Source organism: Balaenoptera acutorostrata, chromosome 7 (assembly GCF_949987535.1).
Source record: "Balaenoptera acutorostrata chromosome 7, mBalAcu1.1, whole genome shotgun sequence".
NCBI lineage: Eukaryota > Metazoa > Chordata > Mammalia > Artiodactyla > Balaenopteridae > Balaenoptera > Balaenoptera acutorostrata.
This window is the reverse complement of record NC_080070.1, coordinates 63,239,038-63,265,605: the sequence shown is the minus strand read 5'-3', so window position 1 is coordinate 63,265,605 and position 26,568 is coordinate 63,239,038. Positions and strand designations below refer to the sequence as shown.

The 26,568-nt window shown below is 36.6% G+C and overlaps 2 protein-coding genes across 4 annotated transcripts in view; both read right to left on the bottom strand.

Annotated features, from left to right (window-relative positions):
• Window positions 1–26,568, bottom strand: part of UMAD1 (UBAP1-MVB12-associated (UMA) domain containing 1) — a 240,602-nt gene that overhangs the window by 123,499 nt on the left and 90,535 nt on the right. The gene's annotated exons all lie outside the window — the stretch shown is intronic.
• LOC130708583 (protein transport protein Sec61 subunit alpha-like) lies at window positions 13,695–15,071 on the bottom strand. The gene is made up of 2 exons (XM_057549788.1): window positions 14,993–15,071; window positions 13,695–14,929 (listed from the first exon to the last, which is right to left on the bottom strand). The coding sequence occupies exons 1-2, from the start codon at window positions 15,069–15,071 to the stop codon at window positions 13,695–13,697; spliced, it is 1,314 nt and encodes a 437-aa protein (XP_057405771.1).

Genomic DNA, 26,568 nt, shown 5'->3' with positions numbered 1-26,568 from the left:
CAAAAGGCTATCTTTTCGTTTCTCAATAATCGTCTTTGCCCTTTAGGGTCCTACTTCAGGGTATCCTCACTTTTAGAGTTTACTGCTTCTCTGCCATCACTTCATATTCCTTTCTTTTTGTTTAATTCACCCCAGATTTCTCTAGCCCCATGCTCCCAGGGCACAATGCTCTAACAAACACTACTTACTGAAAGCAACATGGTAACCTTGTTTATTCATTTTGTCCACATAACACATTTATCAGTGATAAATGTGTGCCAGTCCATGTGTTTACAACTATCACCATACCATGCATTATGATCCCTTTAGCTGTCAATAATCATAAATCCTCCAAAAATGTACATGCTTAAATGTAAAGCTTTAAATAGATCACAGGAGTCTGCCTTACACTAGCAGCACCGGAACACTAACATTATGTACACACTGGGCCAGCAAGTTTTCACATTTCACTGTTTAATTAAATTGTTTTTTTTTTACTTTGTACCATTCCAGTTTAAAAAAAATTCTTACATTTTTCCGCAAAACTCTTCCTTTACTTTTCATATGCTTGGAAACCACTTTGGAGTTTCCTTGCCAATGCAAAAGGCTTTTCCTTAAGGCTGGCATAGGCTGGACTGTGGTGACAGGCATGAGACGAGGCAGACAGATTTTTCTCCTCTTTGCACACTGATTAAAAAAAAGTGCCACCAGATGTGAAAGGGAAAATTTAGACTCCAAATTCTGAAATTTAATCTAGCAATAAAGAAGCACCAAATTCTGAAGACACAGTGTACGTACGTCAGCTATCTGCCATCCCACCATTTCCTCCTTTAAATGTGCTCTTGATTAGAGGGAGCCTGCAACATTTTTTTACTTTGGTTAACAAGGTTTCTTTTACTTTAGTGAGCACTACTGGTGAAGGAAAACAGGACTTCTTTGCTTTAAAAGGAGCTGGTGGTGGTCGGATAAGTGAGAAACTCAATTTTGTAAGTGGAGAGATTTCACTTTACTAGTGATATTTCTGACAGAGGTTTTTAAAAGAAAGAAGTACCTGTGTTTAATCCCCACTTTACAGATGCATAGATGCTTATCCTACCTGGAAGTGAGCAGAAAAGCAGTGAGGGAACAGGTCAAATTAGGCCTTAAGGCACAGACTGGGATTTTATTTTGAGATAGATTTAAAGCCAGTGGAGGGTTTTGAACACAGGAATGACACAATCTCACTTATACTAAAAAAAAAAAAAAAAAAATCACTCCAGCAACTGTGTGAAAAAAGGTTGTACAAATAGAATAGAATATTATGCTGCTAATAAATGAATGAGATAAATCTGTAAGTTGCTAAGGAAAGATGTGCAAAACATATAGTTAAGTCATAAGCTAAGATGCAGAACAGTATACGCAGAGTATGATCCTCTTTGTGGAAACAAGCATACACATGCACCAGATTTCTCAAAATTTAAAGCCAAAGTATTTTCATACCCAAATTGTTCTAAACATACTTAAAAGTTTTCTAATAAATATTTTGGGTATTCATTTCAAACTTAAGTTCACTGAAATTAAATTTTAATGGAATTAAACAAAATTTAAATGAAGTTAAAAATTCAGTACCTTAGCCACATTTCAAGGGCTCCATAGCCACGTGTGGCTAGAGTCTACGTTACTGGACAAAGCAGATCTAACAACTGTAGAAAACATATAGGAAAGGTTAAACCTGTTTCTGGGGCTTAGAACTGAGGGCAAGGGATGGGCCTTTTACTTCTCAACTTTATGCCTTCTGCCACATAATAAGCATATATTTTTTTTTTCAAATTAAAAAGGCAGGGGCAGATGCAAGTTGTAAGGGATCTGAAGCTTATACAATTTTTAAAGCCCTTCTGAAAAAGAATACAAAATTATGAATACAAAATTATACAAGAAAGTGAAAATACATTTAGAAGTGACCAAAATTTACAAATTTTAAACACTTGAAAATAGCACAAACATCACAAAACCCAGAAAAATATCATCCTATTTTTATTAATTAATCATCTGGCAAACCTCTATAATACCTTTTTTTCCCTAAAATTTTTGACTATCCACATTTTGACAAATGACAATTTTATAATATACTTTTCCACATATAAAATTAAAGAATGATTTAATGTTTCTTCTAATTGTGCTATAGGAACATAGTTGTTTAGAAATATATATCTAGGAAAGGTTCCTTTAACTTCACAACTCAAGTCAATTTTTAGGATCATTGTCAAATTTGGGAAAACTTCTATAAAGTTACTTTCATATGTGAGCTGCAAAACATCAGGGTGTTTCAGTTTCTTATGTGGCAACTAATCCCAAATATTCTTCAAATTGCAGGCACTCATTAACTATAAAGCTGATTGCAGACACATATTGTGAAGTTTTTTGTTAACTTTCTCCATATCGTGGACAAATCAGCAAGAAACATAACTCTTTTCCCGATATATTCATATCATTCATCCCTCTTTGTTAACTAGATCTTCAAACAATCATCAAGCCTATTTATTCTATTTGAAATTTCTTCTTCTCAAATGAATTACTGCTTTGGGGATAATCTGAATTTTTTTTTACAATATACTTTTGGTCATCAGAATAGTTTCTATTTATTTCACCATTTATTTTTATTGCTTTAGTTTTATGTTCCATTATCTGAACTTTCTCAGTTCTTTAATAAATAAAGGTAGTGGTAAAAAAAAGAAGTAACCCTTCATATATGTTTAAATTGGGAATCTGTAATTTCTCAGTTGTCTTACTGAAACACTCCTGAAACATTTTTTAAACTGCAGTTAAAGTCGTATATTCCCAGCTCAACTTCCCTTTAAGCCAGATCCAAAAAAAATGCCTGTGATCACTCCAGAGCAATCTAAGATGTGAAGAAATGTGATGGAAGGAGGGTCAGGGCAGAAAAGGGACAGCAGTCTTAACTAATTGTGTTTTAAATATCTTAAAATTCTTCAAATTTTGCAAGACCATATGGCCCTGTGAATACACAGCTAGTGATCTTCCCAGGGCCTTGGAGGGGGGCCTGTGCAAGGAAGGGGCCCTGAAACCTAAATCCCAGTCAATCAGCTTCTGGTAAACTTGCCTCTGATTACAGGTAAACAGAGGAGTCAGAAGACCCAGTTTAAGCCAAAGGTCCTTAGCTTAAGGAGTTCGGCGTTTCTCCCCACCTGTCCCTCCACCTCCACAGTGAATATTCAATTTCAGGCTGAAGTACACTTCCAGGAGGTCTTAGAGCAAACTCTAACCTTCCTTCCTACTTGGCACAGCTAAAATTGCTTCATCTCAGTTTTTGCCAAAGTTGAAGTCCATATAAGATGAAATCTTAACCAAAAATTTCTGACTGTTTTTCAGAAACTTCTTCAGTTTCAGTTTCAGCAATCCATTGTTTTGATTGATGCATCCAGCCTCTCTCTCTCTAAAGCTCGGGAAACATTAGCCCTATCTTAATGTAACAACTCTGAAAGTCTCATTTGCCCCATAGATCCATTAAAAAAAACTCATTTATATGGGCTAAAGCCACGACACATATAGTTGGGGCGGGCAAGAGTCATCACAGAGCTCCATACTTCATTAGTGGAAGTAATGTAACTAGTGGTACAACATAGGAAACGGTAATGAGGACATTATAGTCACACTGCTCAGCTGTGTACACAAAAGGAAGCCTGCACAACATTGAACAATCTATAAAGTAGCAGTCAAAACTGGCTTCTTCCACAATTAAAGCTGTTTTCAGTTTCTCTTTACGATTCATCTTTTATTTTTAACATAGAGAATCCCAAGCTCTTATTGGGGGTCACTACTTCTTAAATATTTTATTGACACTATTTATTATCTCCATTTACCCTCTAACTCTTGGAAGTCCAGCAATAGGTTTTAGTTATGGCTTTCACCGAATTCTGTCAAATCTGAAAAATACACATAGTTAAGAACACGAACTCTTAAGAGCCAAACTGACTGGGTTCAAATCCCAGCTCAGCCACTTTTCTACCCGTGGTTTTGGGCAAGTCACTTAACTTCTCTGTGCCTCAGTTATCTCATCTGTAAAACAGGGATAAAATAATACCCCATAGAGATGCTGTGAGCAGTAAATGAATTCGTGTTCATAAATACTGAGAGCAGCGCCTGATACACACTCGGGCTGCACACGTTTGTTAAATATAAGAAAAATATGAATCACGTGTAATATGAAATGGGAGTGATCAGAGAAGCTAAAATCAAGATATTCACACTAATTTGAGTGTTTTACTATCTCCCATCATGTTGTAAACTCCAAACTGCCAAAGACAGTTAATTCAAATTTAAAAGCACAAACACAATTCTGAGCCAAATAAACAACCTGTACATTATCAATCCTTTACCTATCTCTGATCACAGGTAATCAAACATTGGCAAGCAGCTTGGGCTAGTAGAGTCTGATGTATGTGAAATGGACTCTAGCTGGGAAGCTTTAGGCACATCATTTAATTTCTTGGAACTTCATTTTCCGTATTTGGGCAAATGGGTATAACGCTGTCTGAACTTCTTAAGATATGTGCTAAAATCCCATTATATAAAACACACATAAAGAGCTATTATGTGGCCCAGCATCTAGCAGATGCTCATTAAATAGTAGTTATTATTATTGTTGTAACTGACCATTATTCTACTCCATTAACATTCCTCTTTCTATATTATACTACATATTAAAGATGGTTGCCCCTCACCATTCTAGCAATATAATTAAGAAAATCTATCTTCCCTATTCACTTTTGTTAAAACTGTCAAACATAATCAATGTCTGACCTTGTCCTGGACTAAGATTGAATAACATTGGTGAAAGAGATCCTTCATGGATATTTATGAATGCAAATGTGACACACAAGGTCCTTTCATTAGTACTTAACGTTATTAAAGTTTTTACAGAACTTAGATAAACTATCACAGAAAAGAATAATTCCAGCTTAGATTTCTGCATAATAACAGTTTCAGTTTATGCCACCTTTTGTGAGAACTTTCAAAATCTTAACATATACTACTCTGTGAATATTTTCATTACATCTGCATATTAGATCAGAGCAGATATATGCCTGGTTTTATTTTAGAAAAATATGAGGCTAAAGATTTATGACTTGCCCTCCTAAACATACCAAGAAGGGAATTCACATAATTTCTCACTATTTCTGGAGGAAGCCTTTGCTGCCAGTACTGAGAATGTTATAAAATTAAATATTAAAGGCTCGAATTGCTAAATATTCTATAAGCTATGAAAAAAATACTTACCGACTCCCATTTCTGGAAAATGCATCAACTAATGTCCCTCAAATATTTTCCCTTGGATTAAATGGAAACAGTTCAAACCCAAAGAAGACACATAGCTTTAACCTGGAATGTTGGCTGTTAGAGTGTGTGTTGCTGGAAAGTAATTAAACCACTTTATATTCTTACTTAAGTGAGATTATAAAAACCCAGAAGAGAGTCCTTCAAGAAAAAAAAATGTCAAAACAATTTAAATTCATTTAACACATTAAATCTCACTGTATTTATTGTGGAATTGTTACAGCATTCATTTTAACTTCAAAAAAAAGTAACTGATAGATATTTTCCTTGGAATCCCACGCAATTTTTCTTCAAATCCATTATAAAATACCAACACCAAGAATGGAAAGGCTATAGGCTAGAACTTTCAGAAGCACTAGCAAGGGAAATTTTTGAAAAACAAAACAAAAAAAAGCAAATATAGAAATTAATGTAATCACACTGATTTAAGAGGAGCCAAGGATGGAGGAAAATCTTGTATGATGGGATGTCTCTAGCACAGCGATAAAATGGGATGCAAAGGGGTATTTGGAGTGTAGGAAGTTGGGTGTTAGATTCATTGATGACCATGCCTGGTTCTAGGCTGACAGAGCTAAATCCCAAAGTATTATTGAACTAATAAATATTATAATTCTTCTCCCTAAATTTTTAATTTAAAAAATAATTTTAAAAACTTAAACATATATTAAAATGTACTACTATTTTCAGAAGAGCAACATGATATATAGCATTTGAACAGCTACGAAAAGGTAAAATATATTTCACAAACTTTGGTAAATAGGTGCATCAGCATTATGACTGTATTATTAATATACCGCCACAGCACAATGCTGATTACTTTGCTATAAATATAAATCCAAGGCAAAGATAAGTCCTATCTCACCTGCTCCCTTTAAAAAAATTTATAGCAGCTCTAACGAGATTGAGTGATTAATTCATATTACAATTCTGGGATTGGTCATCTAGTTCTGTAGCAGCAGCAATATCAAAATGTCATCATTAGTTCCATAATATTTCTATAAATCTGTATTTTATAAATAGGTACTGAATTTATATTATGTTCTAATCCATGGAACAGAATTTGGTTTCACCTTATGACATAAACAGGTATATAATAAAACATAAATAAAATAAAAGATTTAATTTTATATATAAAATAAAACATAATGCATACAATAAAACATATAATGCCTTATTAGATGATTATACTTTGTTTTCCTATTTTTGGGCCCAGAAACAGCACATTCTCTAATAATTTAATGATTCAGATTTAATTTCTGTACTTTCTTCCAAGAGCACAGCAAACTTTCCTTTTCCTTCAAGGAAAATTACCTGTTAAACTGAAAATAATGGCAGCCGAATTTTTAGTTATAGAGAGAAACAGTTTCAGAGAGAAACTCAGGAAGCAACAATGAAGATTTCCCATTTCTCAAAACCTTGACCTAGTGGGCTCAGCGCTTCACATGAAAGGACCAAAACCTTCCGTCTCCACTCTGTTTTGAGTTACTACCCTGGCAGCCTTTCTGGCAGTTTCAATTGGTTAAAAGAATTTTTTTATTTCTGAGCAAAAATATATTTCATAATTGCTAAGTATCACAATAACCCAAGATTTGAAGCTTTCTGAGTACACTGTAGAGCCGTGGAAGAAAACCCATGATCTACTACCTGGTGACCTTTCCAAGTCACTGGATATTTTTGAGCCTCAGTTTTCCTCATCCATAAACCAGGATAAAAGCATTTGCTCTGCCTTGTTCTAGGGATTTCTGAAAGGATCAAATAAAGAGTTATAAAGGAAAAAGGGTGAGTGACTTTTCTAAATGATAACTTCAAAAAAAATATCAATACTTCTGAGCAAAGCAAGGCTAGAGTTGTCCTCTGCCCTAGAACAGACATCAAAACACCACTACATAATATCCTCCCAAGGCAACTCCAAAACAATAGTAGGATTTATCAACCCCTTGCATCTCTATTATTTAGGAAAAGAGTCCTCATGGCCTACGGGCTAGTGAAGGTATCTCATTACTATTTCTCACCATGCACTTGAAGGTCACTTTGCCTATTGAACAATCAACACCATTTCTAATTAGATATATGAAGTATCAAAAACATGGCAATAACTTTCAGTAACAATTTACACACACACAACACACATATACAAACACTCCATTTTTAAGAAGGGATATAAACATCTTAAAAAAATTCTTTTAAATCTACAGGACCTTAAACCCTGAAGATAGCAATAAAAAAAGGGGACTGTTTGTGTAAATTGTACCAAAATAATGAGACATTTCCAAGTTTGCGTTTGAAGTTCTTTAAACAAGGTGGTCTTTTTAGTGAGCTGAGATAAAAATTTAAAACATTTTAGGGACAGAGCATTTGGTTGGCATTCTGCCACTTTCTACACCAGATAATTTCAGTTGCTGCTATTTGTCTCATATGTTTTTTATTCTCCCTCTAGGGAAGTCAAAGCCTTTTCACTTGCAGGCAAATTTTACTGTAGCTCTGGTAACTACTTTACAAGGTGATAAGCATTCACAAGAGGCTTTTATTAGGCTGGTAGCAAAAGCAAAAACTATGTGCACATATTTAGACAACATGTGTGAAATGGAAAACTTTAAACATACGAGAGCTCCAAGTTAACCTACTAAAACTGCATATCCCATGAAAAATCTGGGGGTAGAAAAAAGAAACATGCTAAATAGCCTCAAATATAACTGACTGCATATTTTCCTTGCCTTCAACTCAACATAACAGCTTGTTTAATTAACTATGTCAACTAATGCATATGCTAATTCATTGCTATCTGATTTTGCCCAGAGAATGTTTCCCTCCATCACTTTTCCAAATGATTTTACCAAGTTAGAACAGAAACTCTTGCTTTTATCATGTTTCTTCCATTCGGTTCCATGAGTAGTGTCCCAAAGAAATAAATGGTCTGAACTCTATGGTACAATTACGCTATGAGGGCAACCAAGCATTCAAACATGAGACTATTAGTTAAGACGCCATTAAAGTTCAAAAGTACTATACTAATCAGAGAAAGAAAAGATGATCAGTTATCATAAACGTACCAGTCATGAGGGGCCTTAAGGTAGGCCTTGGATTCTAGATAAGACTTGAGTAAGAGGAGAGAATAACAGCCTGGGAAATGACAAAAATAATGTGCCAGCATGATCAGCTTCCAGGGCTCAGAGAGACTGAGCAGGAGCTCTGATGAGGGGCAGTGGAAAATGTGGGGAAACAGACTGTTTGTTGGAAATCACTGAACTAGACTAGTTTTACACATCATTAAGTAAAACAGACTCAGTGATGTTCAAGTCTCCTTCCACTACTTGTAAGTTTATATCATAAATCTAATAAAATAAACTCTCCTTGCTTTGTAAAGATACAGCGCTTTTCCTGACAACATAACTTTTTCTGACCTGTCCACTAGACTGTAGGCTTACCAAGAATGAGTTCCACCTTATACCCCCAGAGGTTGGTTCCAGTGTACAGCACATAAGCAGGGACCAAAATAAATGCTTCCTGAATGCTACAGCACAGAGTGCAGGATTAGAAAATGAACTTTCTTGGCACAGAGTAATAAAAGTATAACCTTTCTAAGTTTGTCACTGATATGTACATCCCATAAGGAGAACAGAATTTCTCAAAATAACATCACAATGTAATTAGAAATCAGAAAGAAGAAGCAGTAGAATCTCAAAAAGGAAGATTTATGAGACAACCTACAGAATGGGAAAAAATAATTGCAAATCATATATCTGATAGACTTGTATCTAGAATATATAAAGAACTCTTATAACTCAATAATAAAAACATAAATAGCCAAGTTAAAAAATAAGGAAAAAATATGAATAATCATTGGTCCAATGAAAATATACAAATGGCCAAAAAGCACATGAAAAAATGCTCAACATCATTAGCCATCAGGTAAATGCAAATCAAAGCCATAATAAGATACTACATCATATCCACTAGGATGACTACAAGCAAAAAGACAGACAGGCAAGATCTTTTTTGACCCACCTCCTAGAGTAATGAAAATAAAAACAAAAATAAACAAATGGGATCTAATTAAACTTAAAAGCTTTTACACAGCAAAGGAAACAATAAACAAGATGAAAAGACAACCCTCAGAATGGGAGAAAATATTTGCAAACGAAGCAACTGACAAGGGATTAATCTCCAAAATATACAAGCAGCTCATGCAGCTTAGTATCAAAAAAGAAACAAACAACCCAATCAAAAAATGGGCAGAAGACCTAAATAAACATTTCTCCAAAGAAGACATACAGAGGGCCAACAAACACATGAAAAGATGCTCAACATCACTAATTATTAGAGAAATGCAAAACAAAACTACAATGAGGTATCACCTCACACCAGTCAGAATGGTCACCATCAAAAAATCTATGAACAATAAATGCTGGAGAGGGTGTGGAGAAAAGGGAACCTTCCTACAACTGTTGGTGGGAATGTAAATTGATACAGCCACTAGGGAGAACAGTATGGAGGCTCCTTAAAAAACTAAAAACAAAACTACCATATGATCCAGCAATTCCACTCCTGGGCATATACCTGGAGAATACCATAATTCAAAAAGATACATGCACCCCAATGTTCACTGCAGCACTATTTACAATAGCCAGGGCATGGAAGCAACCTAAATATCCGTCAACAGAAGAATGCATAAAGAAGATGTGGTACATATATACAATAGAATATTACTCAGCCATAAAAAGGAATGAAATTGGGTCATTTGTAGAGATGCGGATGGACCTAGAGGCTGTCATACAGAGTGAAGTAAGTCAGAAAGAGAAAAACAAATATTGTATAACATTGCTTATATGTGGAATCTAGAAAAATGATACAGATGAACTTATTTGCAAAGCAGAAATAGAGACACAGACATAGAGAACGGACGTATGGATAACAGGGGGAGAAGGGGGGACAGGATGAATTGGGAGATTGGGATTGACATATATACTCTATTATGTATAAAATAGATAAGTAATGAGAACCTACTGTATAGTACAGGGAACTCTACTCGATGCTCTGTGGTGAGCTAAACGGGAAGGAAATCCAAAAAAGAGGGGATATATGTATATGTATAGCTGATTCACTTTGCTGTACAGCAGAAACTAACACAACACTGTAAAGCAAGTATACTCCAATAAAAATTAATTAAACAAGAAAAAACAGACAGACAGTAACAATTAGTATTGGCCAGGATACTGAGAAATTGGAACTTGCACACACTGCACTTAGGACTGTAAAATGGGCCAGTCCCTTTGCAAAACAGTCTGGAGTTTTTCAAATGATTAAACATAGAGTTACCATAAGACCCAGCAATTCCACTCCTTGGTATATACACAAGAGAAATGAAAACATATATACTCAAAAACCTGTACACAAATATTCACAGCAGCATTATTAATATTAGCCAAAAAGTAGATATAATCTGAATGTCTATTAACTGATGAATGAATAAACAAAATGTTTATAAACAAAATGTCCAGAAAATGGAAATCTATAGAGGCAGAAAGTTTGGGGAAAATGAAAAGTAACTGCTACTGGGTACAGAGTTTCTTTCTGAAGTGATGAAAAGGTTCTAGAGTTGCCTGTAAAACTACACAACGAGTGCTCAACTCTGTGAATATGTTAAAAGCCATTGAATTGTACACTTTAAGTAAGTTAATGTTATAGTATATGAATTATATCTCAATAAAGATTTTATTAAAAAATATAGTTTCTGTTTAGGGTGATGAAAGAGTTTTGGGAATAGACAGTGGTGATGGTTTCATGACATTGTAAATGTAATTAATACCACTAAATTGTACATTTAAAATGGTTAAAATGGAAAATTTTATGTTATATATATTTTACCACAATAATTTTAAGAAAGTGAAGAATGGAAAAAAATAACTTACTTTCCCCAGTTTTAATTATGAGTAGATTCTTCCTTCAGTAGAATCACTTTGTCCAAAGTAGGAAAATCCCACATCTAAAATATTTTATCAGCCCATAGATAAAGGAAGTATTAACATGATTTTGGAAATTTTATTGAAATAAATCAATCGGTATAACATTTAAAAAATTTGTAAAAATATTAAAATCAAATGCATTCCCTTTTCAGTTTTACAACTTATAAACTTCGTATATTTGTGGTTCTTAACCTGCCTTAACACTGTTTTTGACAGATGATGTTTGTTAACTGCTTTGCTATTTCCTGTTGTGAGGAAACTGACTGTTACACTTCAGGTTTTAACAAATAGCATTTCTACTAACCTTTGCTAATTATGCTGTGCCTGGATTTTGCGTAACATTTCACACTACATTTATTCTCCTACTTTGATTTTAGAGCAACTTATTTGTAAGAAAGTGAATTTATATACATTTCATTTTGACTCACCAGCCAAATCTGATTGTGTTGCGTCTAATCCAATTCTACAGATACTTAAACAGAAATGCACACTGATGTGACTAAACTGAATACTTAAATATACAGCACCTCTTTCAGATTTCAACAGGAATGCAGATACACAGACATACATACAGACCAAGCAAAAACAGCCTAGTGCACGCACTGTAAAAGCCATGTGCTTTACAATAAATATTTCTCTGCAAGTCTTCTCAAACACACTGAGAATTATTACTTTAACATGATTGCATTTGAATGTATAGCACTTTGATGGGTTTAGTTTAAAGCAAGTCTACTACCACAGAAAGAAGAGCAAATGTTCTACCATAGTGCCGTTTTATATGAAATAAAACATCAATATCGGAGATGAAAAAATTAAAGCATCAAACAATAGTAACTCTGTCGTCAATCAAGCTTATTTCAGATAAATGAATACAGAATTTCAAATCTGTGATTACTCATACTTACATTCTTTTCACTTGACAATCCTGAAAATCACTTTACCTAAAAATTTTGGTTCTAAATGTTAGGCTCATTAATTAAAAGAATTAATCCTTCTAAGCAGTTGTCACTTAGAAAAGGCATCCTGAGAAACAGAGTAACAATACTTACATGAATTATGCCTTGATTTTTAAATTTTTTTATATTTATAAACATAAATAATATTGTATATGGTGAAAATCTCATTTTCTATGATGAAAAATAAATGTTAATCTTTTTAGATGAGAAAAATAATGACTGATGCACATTGGATGCAAGGGCCAGGAGACTCCAGAAACTATATTTTTTATAAACATAAAAAAAAAAAACCCAATACATTTATTAAGTGCACACTTTGTGAAAGACATTTTCTTAAGCATTTTACATACTTAATTTCATTTAACCCTCACAAAAATTTTGTGCAGTAGGTATTCATTATGTATAGCCACTTCATACATGAGAAAGCTAAGGATGAAGAGATTAAGTAGGCTGTGCAAATGTGCAGGAGTAAGAATTCGAACTAGGACTGAATCCAAGTCCACGCTCTTTCCATTACACCATTCTTTCTTCTACAAGTAAACATTCTATCATTTGCTAAAATAATTCAGTAGCATCAGCTGTTGCAACTGTAAAAAGGCTCGGGGAATACCAGGCATATTCCTGAAGTCTGACTGGTTAAGCTATATTACCCAGCTAGGAAGGGGAAATCATACTTAGGCAGAGAAATCCCTACTTTTCCAAGTTTGACACATCAGAACAAACAAGAAATCAAAACTAAATTAAACTCAACCTTAACATTTATATTTCTTAAAGTCCTATTAATCCAACCAGCAGAGGCATGTAATAATACATGGAAAACAGGATGCTAATTTTATAAAAACAATTTCTACTTGGATTCTGCATGTTGTATATTTCCCACTCTGTATGTATCTTGTACGTGTACTTGAACATGTCTTTTATAGGTGTACATTTAAAAAAATTACTCCAAAAGAGAGCTCATCCAAGGTCATCTCATTGGTTAATTTACTTTTTAAGGTACAGTGAGGTTTGTTTTTTGGATACCAATACTTTTTTTTTTTGGCAATCTGAATTACATTTATTTTTAAACAAGTGGGGGGAATATTGAGTGTCTTGAATGTTGTGTGCAAAACTGATCCACGTCACCATCTCACCGTCACAACTGAACATGGCAAGGCGGGTACATTGCTTTCCAGCATCACAGGCAACACTGCATGTAGGTTTTTTAATGAATAATGTAAACTTCAGTGTTAAGGCAGCTGGTACTAATGCTGCACACAGGCTTAGCTCCGTGCCCATTTCAGGAATGAGACGGTCAGCACTTGAAAACAAACTGTGAGAGAAGAAAAGAGGAGCCAGCATTATCTGACAAAAACAATGTGTCAAAATATTTTCCCTTTCACACACACAAAAAGAAATACTGGAACATTTAGAAAAACAAAGCACCATCCCGCCAACTTCAGCCTGTTCTTTAACAAATATTTCAAAATACTGATAAATAATAGTGACTGCAAGCAGAATTCCAGTGCCTGAGCCGATGGCCCCGACGGAAGTCAGCCAACACGGACAGGGCGCCGATGCACAAGCCCCCAAACGCAGCCGCCGTGGGGATGTACCTATTAAGCTCATGAACCACAGAGGTATCCCTGTGGCCCCTCATTACCATTTGCTGTTCTTTAAGCTGTTTAGCTACATCTTTGGCTGAGGAACCAGACACCTCTATCCACATCTTAGAAAAGAATGCACATGATCCCAACATGAAGATGCTATAAACAACCACATGGACAGGATCCTCAAATATGGCGCCCATGGACTCAGAAGGAGAAAGGTAGTAACAAAGGCCCCCCACTGGGTAAGAACAAGCAGGTCCTCCCCAACTGACATCAGCCCACTGTCCTGGTAAATTTACTAAAAAGTTGCCTGGTAAATTTACTAAAAATCGAACTGACAGCATCTGGGAAATAACATACAGGTTGGACACCAGGGCCGACTGCAGGATGATGGGGATGTTGGAGGTGTAGAAGAGCTTGGGGTAGCTGCTGTACTGCCCTCGGTACTGGGCCGACTTAATGTGAAGATCCACATGAAATCCCTGAAAATATATAACAGCAAACACAAAAACTGTAGCCATGAGGTTCATGAGATTGGGTAAATTCTGACGATAGAAAGCCTCCCTTAGAGCTCGACCTTTGTCTGTCTTGGTGGCCAGTAAATGAAAGACAGCTATGACTGCACCCTCAAACTCTGTACCTCTGCCACTGTTAATGGTAGTGGGACTAAAGGCCTTCCAGACAATGGTTTCACAGAAGTTGGTGGCAATAAAGAGGGAAATCCCAGACCCCAAGCCGTAACCCTTCTGTAGCAGCTCATCTAACAGCAGCACAATCAAACCAGCAACAAACTGAATGATGATAAGGAGACAGATTCCAGCACCCATTTCAGCAGGATCCCCATACACGTCCGTCATGACATACACAATGCCTTGCCCAATGGTAATGATCATACCAGACAGTTTTGGGGCTCCAATGAATAGGGCTCTGTCTTTGGGTATATCTCCAACTTCAATGATTTTGGCTTCAGCTAACAACTGCATAATCAAACCAGATGTTACAACTGGGGATATACCCAATTCCATTAAAGTTCCTCTGTTGAATGCAAGAATAACTCTCATCCAGGAGAAAGGATCTGCAGAATCTGATGACATGATTCCAAATATGGTATCTGACAACATACTAAGAAGATGAAGAGTTACAGCAGCCCATAGTACCTTCTCTCTAAACTGGATTTTCCTTTCAGGTTTCTGAATTTCTGGTAGAACTGCACAGAAAGGTTTGATAACTTCTAAAAATCTGATGCCCATGGCGGCAGCTAGGGCCACCCGGCGGGGCCCAGCGACCTCGGCACGGCCTTCGCTAGGGTCCCGCGGCTTGGGCCTCAGCGCCCGCTCCCGACACGCTCCAGCCAGCCCCACCAATACATTAAAAAGTCATTTTTTAGGGAAAAAAATATATATGTACATACATATATAATTATAAAGGTAATATAAGCTTACTCCAACTACACAAGAATGGGTCTAATTCTTACTGAAACACTTTTCTCTTAGCTTTCCCAACACCCATTCTCCTCAGTATTTTCCTCTTGACTCTCTGGCTGTTCTTTCTCAGTCCGTCTATGAACGTCTCCTATTCTACTCAAGTTCTAGGTTTCAGAGCTCCCTAGGGGCAGGTCCTGGGCTCTCTTTCTCAACATTCCCCCCCTAGGTGATCACATTCATTCACAAAGATGTGAATACCATCTGCACCCTGATAATCCCCAGATTTATACTGTAAGCCCAAACCTCTACTAAAAACCTCCATTACTACATAAAAGTTACTTTGTCTAAAGACTGAACTCTTGATGTTCCCCAAAACCTGTTCCTTCTCTAGACATCTATATCCTCCACCCTATGGCTCATGCCATCGGACACTTACTTAATTCTAGGGAACCTCCTTGTCCCCATATATAATCCATCACCATATCCCCAAATACATTCTAAATGTGCTCACTTCTCTCCATTTCTACTGTCACTACTCTAGTCCAAGTGACCACTACCTCTCGCCTGGACTATTTATTATTGCTCTAGGCCATATCCTACAGATTCTCCTCTTTATTTTAAAGACCAGTGAGGTCGTTAAATTAAAACAAACAAAAAACAGATACTACCATTCCTCTATTAAAACTCCTTCAATAAATTCCCCTTGCACTTCAGAACAAAATTCAAACTGCCAAACCTTGTATATTCTGACCTGCCTGTTCCTATCCAATTTCATCCCAGTTCTTTGCTCCTCTCTGTACTTCAGTGATACTGGTCTTCTTTCAGTTCTTCCAGTAAGCCAAAATCCTTTCTGCCTCAGGGCTTTTGCACATGCTGGTTCCTCTACCTGGAACGCTTTCCTCCACTTCTTGCCCAGCTAACTCTGATTCATCGTTCAAGTTTCAGCACAAATATCACTTCCTGAACCACCTCCTACCCTAAATTAGTTCCCCCTTGTGAATTCTCTCTCATAGCATCCTTTTCTTTCATATCACTCATTACAATTTGTAAGTAAATACATATGTGTGTGTGTGTGTATGCATATGTGCATATTAAATGCCTGGCTCTTCCACTAGGTTGTAAAATTCACAAAGACAGGGACCATGTCCATCTTGGTCACCTCTGCAATAGCCAACACTTTACATAGTGTCTGCACATAATGGGTGCTTTATAAATATTTGCTGAATTAATCAATTAGTAAAAAGTCTCCTTCTCCACCGACATGCCGCTCCTGAAAGCAACCACTGTAAGTTGCTTTCCAGACATGAAAACATATGATTAAAGGGTAAAGAGTTCAGGAGATTGGTTCAAGACGGCAGAGTAGAAGGACGTGCTCTCACTCCCTCTTGCGAGAGCACCGCAATCACAAATAACTGCTGAACAATCATCGACAGGAAGATACTGGAACTCACCAAAAAAGATACCCCACATCCAAAGACAAAGGAGAAGCCGCAATGAGACGGTAGGAGAGGTACAATCACAATAAAATCAAATCCCATAACTGCTGGGTGGGTGACTCACAAACTGGAAAATACTTATACCACAGAAGTCCACCCACTGCAGTGAAGGTTCTGAGCCCCAGGCTTCCCAACCTGGGGGTCCGGCAACGGGAGAAGGAATTCCTACACAATCAGACTTTGAAGGTTAGCGGGATTTGATTGCAGGACTTTGACAAGACTGCGGGAAACAGAGACTCCACTCTTGGAGGGCACACACAAAGTAGTGTGTGCATCAGGACCCAGGGGAAGGAGCACTGACCCCACAGGAGACTGAACTAGACCTACCTGCTAGTGTTGGAGGGTCTCCTGCAGAGGCAGGGAGTGGCTGTGGCTCACCGTGGGGACAAGGACACTGGCAGCAGAAGTTCTGGGAAGTAGTCCTTGGCGTGGGCCCTCCCAGAGTCAGCCATTAGCCGCACCAAAGAGCCCGGGTAGGCTCCAGTGTTGGGTCACCTCAGGCCAAACAACCACCAGGGAGGGAACCCAGCCCCACCAATCACCAGACAAGTGGATTGAAGTTTTACTCAGCTCTGCCCACCAGAGCAACAGCCAGCTCTACTCACCACCAGTCCCTCCCATCAGGAAACTTGCACAACCCTCTTAGATAGCCTCATCAACCAGAGGGCAGACAGCAGAAGCAAAAAGAACTACAATCCTGCAGCCTGTAGAACAAAAACCCCATTCACAGAAAGACAGACAAGATGAAAAGGCAGAGGGCTATGTACCAGATGAAGGAACAAGATAAATCCCCAGAAGAACAACTAAATGAAGTGGAGATAGGCAACCTTCCAGAAAAACAATTCAGAATAATGTTAGTGAAGAAGATCCAGGACCCTGGAAAAAGAATGGAGGCAAAGAAAGAAATGAAGGAAACGATAGCAAAGATCAATAAAATTAAAAGCTGGTTCTTTGAGAAGATAAACAAAATTGATAAACCATTAGCCAGACTTATCAAGAAAAAAAGGGAGAATACTCAAATCAATAGAATTAGAAGTGAAAAAGGAGAAGTAACAACTGACATTGCAGAAATACAAAGAATCATGAGAGATTACTACAAGCAACTATATGCCAATAAAATGGACAACCTGGAAGAAATGGACAAATTCTTAGAAATGCACAACCTTCTGAGACTGAACCAGGAAGAAATAGGAAATATGAGGAGACCAATCACAAGCACTGAAATTGAAGCTGTGATTAAATATCTTCCAACAAACAAAAGCCCAGGACCATTCACTTCACAGGCGAATTCTATCAACCATTTAGAGAAGAGCTATCACCTATCCTTCTCAAACTCTTCCAAAATATTGCAGAGGGAGGAAAACTCCCAAACTCATTCTACGAGGCCACCATCACCCTGATACCAAAACCAGATAAAGATGTCACAAAGAAAGAAAGCTACAGGCCAATATCACTGATGAACATAGATGCAAAAATCCTCAACAAAATACTAGCAAACAGAATCCAACAACACATTAAAAGGATCATACACCATGATCAAGTGGGGTTTATCCCAAGAATGCAAGGATTCTTCAATATACGCAAATCAAACAATGTGATACACCATATTAACAAACTGAAGGACAAAAACCATATGATCATCTCAATAGATGCAGAAAAAGCTTTTGACAAAATTCAACACCCATTTATGATAAAAACTCTCCAGAAAGTGGGCATAAAGTGAACTTTCCTCAACATAATAAAGGCCATATATGACAAACCAACAGGCAACATCGTCCTCAATGGTGAAAAATTGAAACCATTTCCGCCAAGATCAGGAACAAGACAAGGTTGCCCACTCTCACCACTATTATTCAACATAGTTTTGGAAGTTTTAGCCACAGCAATCAGAGAAGAAAAAGAAATAAAAGGAATCCAAATCGAAAAAGAAGAAGTAAAGCTGTCACTGTTTGCAGATGACATGATACTATACATAGAGAATCCTAAAGATGCCACCAGAAAACTACTAGAGCTAATCAATGAATTTGGTAAAGTTGCAGGATACAAAATTAATGCACAGAAATCTCTTGCACGCCTATACACTAATGATGAAAAATCTGAAAGGGAAATTAAGGAAACACTCCCATTTACCACTGCAACAAAAAGAATAAAATATCTAGGAATAAACCTACCTAGGAAGAAAAAAGACCTGTATGCAGAAAACTATAAGACACTGATGAAAGAAATTTAAGATGATACAAACAGATGGAGAGATATACCATGTTCTTGGATTGGAAGAATCAATATTGTGAAAATGACTATACTACCCAAAGCAATCTACAGATTCAATGCAATCCCTATCAAATTACCAATGGCATTTTTTACAGAACTAGAACAAAAAATCTTAAAATTCGTATGGAGACACAAAAGACCCCGAATAGTCAAAGTGGTCTTGAGGGAAAAAAATGGAGCTGGAGGAATCAGACTCCCAGACTTCAGACTATACTACAAAGCTACAGTAATCAAGACAATATGGTACTGGCACAAAAACAGAAATGTAGATCAATGGAACAGGATAGAAAGCCCAGAGATAAACCCACACACTTATGGTCAACTAATCTATGACAAAGGGGGCAAGGATATACAATGGAGAAAAGACAGTCTCTTCAATAAGTGGTGCTAGGAAAACTGGACAGCTACATGTAAAAGAATGAAATTAGAACACTCCCTTACACCATACACAAAGATAAACTCAAAATGGATTAGAGACCTAAATGTAAGACCGGACGCTATAAAACTCTTAGAGGAAAACATAGGAAGAATATTCTTTGACATAAATCACAGCAAGATCTTTTTTGATCCACCTCCTAAAGTAATGGAAATAAAAACAAAAACAAACAAATGGGACCTAATGAAACTTAAAAGTTTTTGCACGGCAAAGGAAACTACAAACAAGACGAAAAGACAACCCTCAGAATGGGAAAAAATATTTGCAAACGAATCAATGGACATAGGATTAATGTCCAAAATATATAAACAGCTCATGCAGCTCAATATTAAAGAAACAAACAACCCAATCCAAAAATGGGCAGAAGACCTAAATAGACATTTCTCCAAAGAAGACATACAGATGTCCAAGAAGCACATGAAAAGCTGCTCAACATCACTAATCATTAGAGAAATGCAAATCAAAACTACAGTGAGGTATCCCCTCACATCAGTTAGAATGGGTATCATCAGAAAATCTACAAACAACAAATGCTGGAGAGGGTATGGAGAAAAGGGAACCCTCTTGCACTGTTGGTGGGAATGAAAATTGATACAGCCACTATGGAGAACAGTAAGGTTCCTTAGAAAACTAAAAATAGAATTACCATATGACCCAGCAATCACACTATTGGGCATATACCCAGAGAAAACCATAACTGAAAAATCCACATGCACCCCAATGTTCACTGCAGCACTATTTACGATAGCCAGATCATGGAAGCAAACTAAATACTCATTGACTGAAATGGAAGAAGATGTGATACATATATACAATGGTATATTACTCAGCCATAAAAAGGAACGAAATTGGATCATTTGTAGAGACGTGGATGGATCTAGAGACTGTCATACAGAGTGAAGTAAGTCATAAAGAGAAAAACAAATATCGTAAATTAATGCATATATGTGGAACCTAGAAAAATGGTACAGATGAACCAGTTTGCAGAGCAGAAATTGAGACACAGATGTAGAGAATAATCATATGGACACTAATGTGGGGAAGTGGCGTGGGGGCGGGGGGTGGTGGTGGGATGAATTGGGAGATTGGAATTGACATGTATACACTAATATGTATAAAATGGGTAACTAATAAGAACCTGCTGTATAAAAAAATAAATAAAATTAAATTAAAAAATTTTAAAAAACCGTGTAAAGAGTTCAAACATGAACACATTTTAATGTTCTTTTTCATTTTAATGTTTTTGTAGTACAAATTTTTACATTTGAATTAAATCTAATAAGAATAGTTTTAGAAAGATAATTAAATATAAATAGGGCCTAGATCATAATTAAAATATAGTAAAAAAATAAAAGTTGAGATTTGACTACAAAAAGTACATGTTACATAGAAAGAGGCCATTACCATGTAGACCTTCAACATATCAATAAAAATTTGCTGAGCATCTATCATGCACCATGTCATGTGGAGCACGTCCCTAATGGTTTAACAGCAGCATTTTATCACTATAGTAAGTTTCAAGAGGAAGGTGGTAAGAAGGATTTCTTCAATAAAACTATAATTATAAAGTGATTAATTGTATTACAATAAAAAAGAAAGCATTTTATTTAGGAGTAAAAAATAATTTTGTCACTTTACAAAGGTGTTAAATTTTTAATAAGTTGATTTAATGTCTTATACTTAGTAGTCCCACTTTCAGAAGAAGAGATATGCATGTTTTGCTCAGTCCTTATCACATCAGCGGCAGTTAACTGAAAAATCCAAAATTATTTTTTAGCAAGCCAATGGTTTCGTGTTTATTCAAGTTAATGTTGGCTCAATAGGCAGAGAGGACCAGAACTGTCATTCTAATGTGGTTTTTATTTATTTTTAAATTGAAGTATAGTTCTAATTGTTTTAATTCGTTGCATTAAAAATCTGTTAAAAACAAAAACAAAAACAAAGCAAACCTCCTACTTTATTTTTCCTTGCACTTAAAAGAGGAAGTCAACGCTCCTCTAGTAAGTTCAACACCTGGGGGAACTTCATTAAGCGCTATTCCCTGAAATTACCGCTTCACGGTGCAAAATAGGGGCTTCATAATCTGAAGAAGTTAATGTAACGTGCACCGCTGCTCAGGGACTCACAGTGGCACTGGGAAATGCTGCCGTGCTATTACCTTAATTAATGTTTCCATCAAATGAATGGAGTGCAAAAAAATAAAACATAAAATCATGCCTAAAAGTCAGGGTTTAAAGGATTTGGAGAAACAATGAATTCCTGATTTCAACATTAGCTGAGGAAGACTTTAATTTCTGCTCTCAAACAGTCTTTAATTCTGGTAGCTACATGTCAAGACATAAATGGATGCTGGATAAAGTTCAAAGATACTAAAATGATTAAGGAATCTGTTGACTGCTACATGTAGTAAACTGTAAAAAGTGTTATGACACTTCAGGATGGAAAAGGCAATGTAAAAGGCAGATTATAAGACTGCATAGTGTTATGAACTGTTATGAAAGGTATATCCTGCTCAAACTTGTTTGCCAAATTTCCAAATTCTAGAATTTAAGATTTCTACAACAAAGGCAATACCAACTTAAATTTTGAAATAATTTAAGACAAATAAAATATTATTCTAAGCGGTGGAGAGAAAACATCAATCTTGTAAGAAGCAGTGTAAAACTAAATTTTAATAGTTTGAAGAAGGATTTGGGTGATTTTTATAGATTTTATGGACTTAAAAGTAATCTTGCAAATATATTTGGGTGGGGATAGAGAATAGCTGACTTTTAAAGGTTGTTATTACAAACAACAGTCATAAATTCTCACAAACCTTCCTTTGAGGTGAATGCAAAAAATACAGGTCTGGACCAAACACCAGAATTCTTTGCTTCCTGTTAAAAAGTTGCTACTGGCCAGTTCTCGAATGAAAGTGTTAGCAGAATTTCAAATCTGCCTCATGCCTTGAACGTAGGAGCAATTCCAGGGTTTCAAGAATTTTTAACAATCAAGGGAAAGAAGGGGGTTCACTGCATAATAATTAGATGCTAAACAGTCTTGACTTATTTAAGCTGCCTTTCTATTTTCCCCATTGACACAGGAACTATCAAGTTTACTCAGATTTCTCTTTGGGCAAGTCCTGGCTAACCTTCTGTGCTCCCCTGTGTATAGACATATATGTAGAATCTGAACATCTTTATAAGTTTCTCCAACCAACCACTGGCAAGCTGGGTCATTTCTTCTACTCTTCATGAATTCATCATCAATCCAAAGTGGCAATTTTAAAATCCTGTAGTTTCTCTGAAGATCATGAAATATCTTGATTAGTACAGCCTCACAGTTTTTCTTTTTTACATATAAATTTTAAGAAAAACTAGCTTTTGATCCTAATGTAAATATTCAGATGTTCTAAAGGTACTGCTTGACTTGCTATGTTATTAGGAACACCAGTCAGCTTCCTTGACAAAACTGATCTTGAGGAATCTAAGTTTTGAAAATATTTCTGACTGTTTTTAGACAGCAAAGGTGCCGAGGTCAAACCATACGGCACAAGAGTAAATAATCTGTTGCTTCAAAGAAACACTTGTTGAGCTACTGATGTGTGCTACAAAGAACTATCTCATTTTTTGGAGCACTACATGAAAGGGCAGGTGTTAGGAATGGGGAAAAATGCCAAATCTCACTTGAGGTTACAGCAGCTTACTGACAATATGGTGAATGTCACAGGGACCAGGCAAGGTAAGGACGGTGAGATATAAATTGACTAAGTGATTAAACCTTAAATGCCTGATGAGACAGCAGTTCATTACTAAGTATTTATAGGGTCTCATCTGTGGTGTGTCAAATTAAAAATCTGATATTGTAACAAACTATGCTAACTTTCTACTTTAAAAATACATTAATCTAAGCTACTTAAGGAATACCTATGTAACAGCTAAGCAATATTTTATTTATTTTAAAAGTTTATAATTTGTTCAGATATTGTGCCTGAATACTGGTGCTGAGAAGTAAAAATAATTTCTTACCCTTTTCCCTAAAATTTCTGCCAGTTCTTTCAGGAATTCAAACAACAAGATTTCATTCTCTATACCCTGTCTCCTTCTTTTTATTTCCTTTCCCTGTTCTCTATCTCACCTGGGAATGTTGACCGTGAAGCCAACGGCTTGACCTTTGGCAGCTACCATCTAATTCCAAGTGGAGTCATGTCAAGGCAACTGCACACAGCAGGTGTTCAAGAAATGCTGGCACTTTACCATCAAGGGCAAAGACAGTGACATTTTTGAGCATTAGCACCACCCCAGAGTGGATGGGGTGGGTTCTGGCCTGCAGAAAATAGGAAAGCAGGAAAAACACATAAAGAAATGCCTGTGTGCTTTGTGGCTAAGGAGCTACAGCCCTAAGAGTAGCTCAGAAAAAGGGCAAATTATTGGTAAAGCTAAAGCAAGGAAATTTTCTTGATGCACAGTATGTGGTTACCTAACCGTAAACCATAGCATATTTGGTTACAAGGACAAATAACGTTCATTTATATTCATTGCTTAATGGACGTTTTTATACATCCATATTGTTGTGCAATACTTTAATATCGATGCAGCACCTAGTGTCAACTGACCTTGAACAACAGTCCATTAAATATCACCAGGTCCTGGTTGAATCAGTGGTTAGCATCAAATACTACCCTGAGGTGTCCAACTCGGAGACGATTTAAACTTTATGACTTGATGAATATAGCAATGATTTATTTCTTGGCACTAAGGGCACAGGGAGAACAAGCTTCTGTTTTGTTTGTTTCAAGTCAGTGAGTCAGATCCAATACTGGAAAAATTTCAAAAAGTATACTAAATTCTTCCAATGCCTACACTAGGCTTTGGTCCTATGTTAAACATCTTTAAGAAACTGGATTAATTATTTCAACAGCTAACTACTATTTAACATTCTATAGACCCTTTTATCAATTCAAATAACTATAAACCTATATGCATCAAAAAGACATTTTTCTATTAGTCTGGCTTTAGAATCTATTATCTCAATTGATAACATGAAAAACTGGGTTTGTTGTTGCTTTGTTTTAAGGTGACCAATAAGATAAAGTTTTATTAACACTGGATTTTCCATCACATAATAATGGCTATGGTTTCTTAAAGACTCAGTATATGTAAGTGTTGGGCTAAGTTGTTGACATGTACTGTCTCATTTAATCCTTACAACAATCTGATAAATTAGGCATTATTATTCCACTTTACAGATAGGAAAACTGAGGCACAAAGATAGTAAGTAAGTGACTTGCCTAGACCAACAACTAATTAATGTCATGTGAACCAGAGATGGATTCAGGTCTAATAAGCTCCGAGGTCTAGCTCCTGGTCACTAGGGTGGACAGTTTTCACTGGGCTCTCCTACTGTAATTCACCACAGATAACTTGCAGGAAACTATTTGGTCCAATTAGCCAAAAGGATTACTCAGACTAGGCCCCTACCAAGCATGAAACACCATTCAGTAAGGGAAGCCTCGATTAAACCCCAAGATGAGTTCTGTAAGTTAAACCTACAGACGTTTATTGAGCGCACGCAAAAGAGATGAGAAGCAAAGCCAAAAAAACAGACCTCATTTCAAGAAAAAGAAAATATTCAGGATTAGTTAAAAAGAAGCAAATGTACCAACCTTATTATTAGGGTGTTTCTACATTTTATCTTAAAATGTGGCTACTATAAAATTATGCTACCTGCCCACATTCTGCACTCTTTCTTAAGTTACTATATACAAAGAGACAATATGACAAGCTTTAAAGAGACCAGTTCAGCAAAAACTTGTAAGTCAACAAAGCAAAAATAATTACTTTCTGATAGATGAAATTATAAGGGTAATTAAAACTTTACATATCTGAGTGTATACGTTAAAATAATAGTATGACCATTGGTGTGTCATCAAAAATAAATAAATAAAACCGTCATAGGTGAAATGAATCAAATAACACTGAGTATTTCTTACTGATTTAGTTTTTCATCTACACTGCGGTAGTAGTTTGTTTGCTCCAGGCTTCTGATCCCATAACATGACTAAACATTATTTGCTCTGGAGATTAAATGACGGACAAAACAAAACAAAACAAAGCCCAGATTTAAGAACCTGTGGTGGGCTTGGGCAGAAACCTTGGCATTCTGCTGGAGAGAAGGAGAAACTGCTATTGAGTGAGCACCCATTCTGTGCCCGGTGCTGGGCTGAGTAGTTTACATAAGTTATTGGATCTAAACATTTCAGCAGCCCTACTGAGACCACGTCATCCTCCTCCTTTCACAGCTGAGGTAACTGAAGCCCAGAAAGGTTAATTAACTCACCACAGTCCCAGCGGGCAAGTAGCAGAGCTAAGATTCAACTCCGGATGTCTGACTCACTAGACAATGGGGTTCCCCAAAAATTAACATATAAAAATTATATATACATATAGTAATCTTAACTCCTTTTTCTCCAAAAATGACAGGATTCTTTAGAAAAGCTGGGGGGCAGGGGTGCGACCCAATCCAAGGAAAGGAACACCCTCATGGAGTGAGGCAGCTACCGTGGCTGGACAAGCAGTGGGGTCTGTGGGGAAACCAGAGTCCCGATGACCTCCAGCCACCCCAGTTGTTTTCAGTTTGTTTCCTACCACCGGGGAATGGAAAGTGACCGGCCATTGGAAGCCAGGCTCCAACAGTCCTGGACGCGTTGGCAGAGGATGGCATCTGCCTTCTGCATTGTGGAAAAGCTCAGAGACACAGTGGCTCCCACCTTAACACACTGAGGAATGAGTCTGTTGCTTCCTATTTTGCCCTGTCACTCTATACGAAGACATTAAGAAAAGAATTTCTGGATTCAAAGAGAGAACTTAAAAAAAAAAAAGAATAATTTTTGGAAGAAACATTGATAGGAACCAGATAAGATGAAGAATAACATGTTCTGTGAAGTGAAAACAAGTAAACAAGAGCTATCATACACATCAGTAAGATAATTTGAAAAGCACATTGGAATAAAACAAGGACAACTAGATGTTTGGAAGTATTGAGTGAGCAGATGCCATCTAAATAAGCAGAACTCCTCCCTCTAAGGCCATCTAGAAACTCAGCAGGCGAAAAAGCATTTAAATCCACCTTCATCAAACTG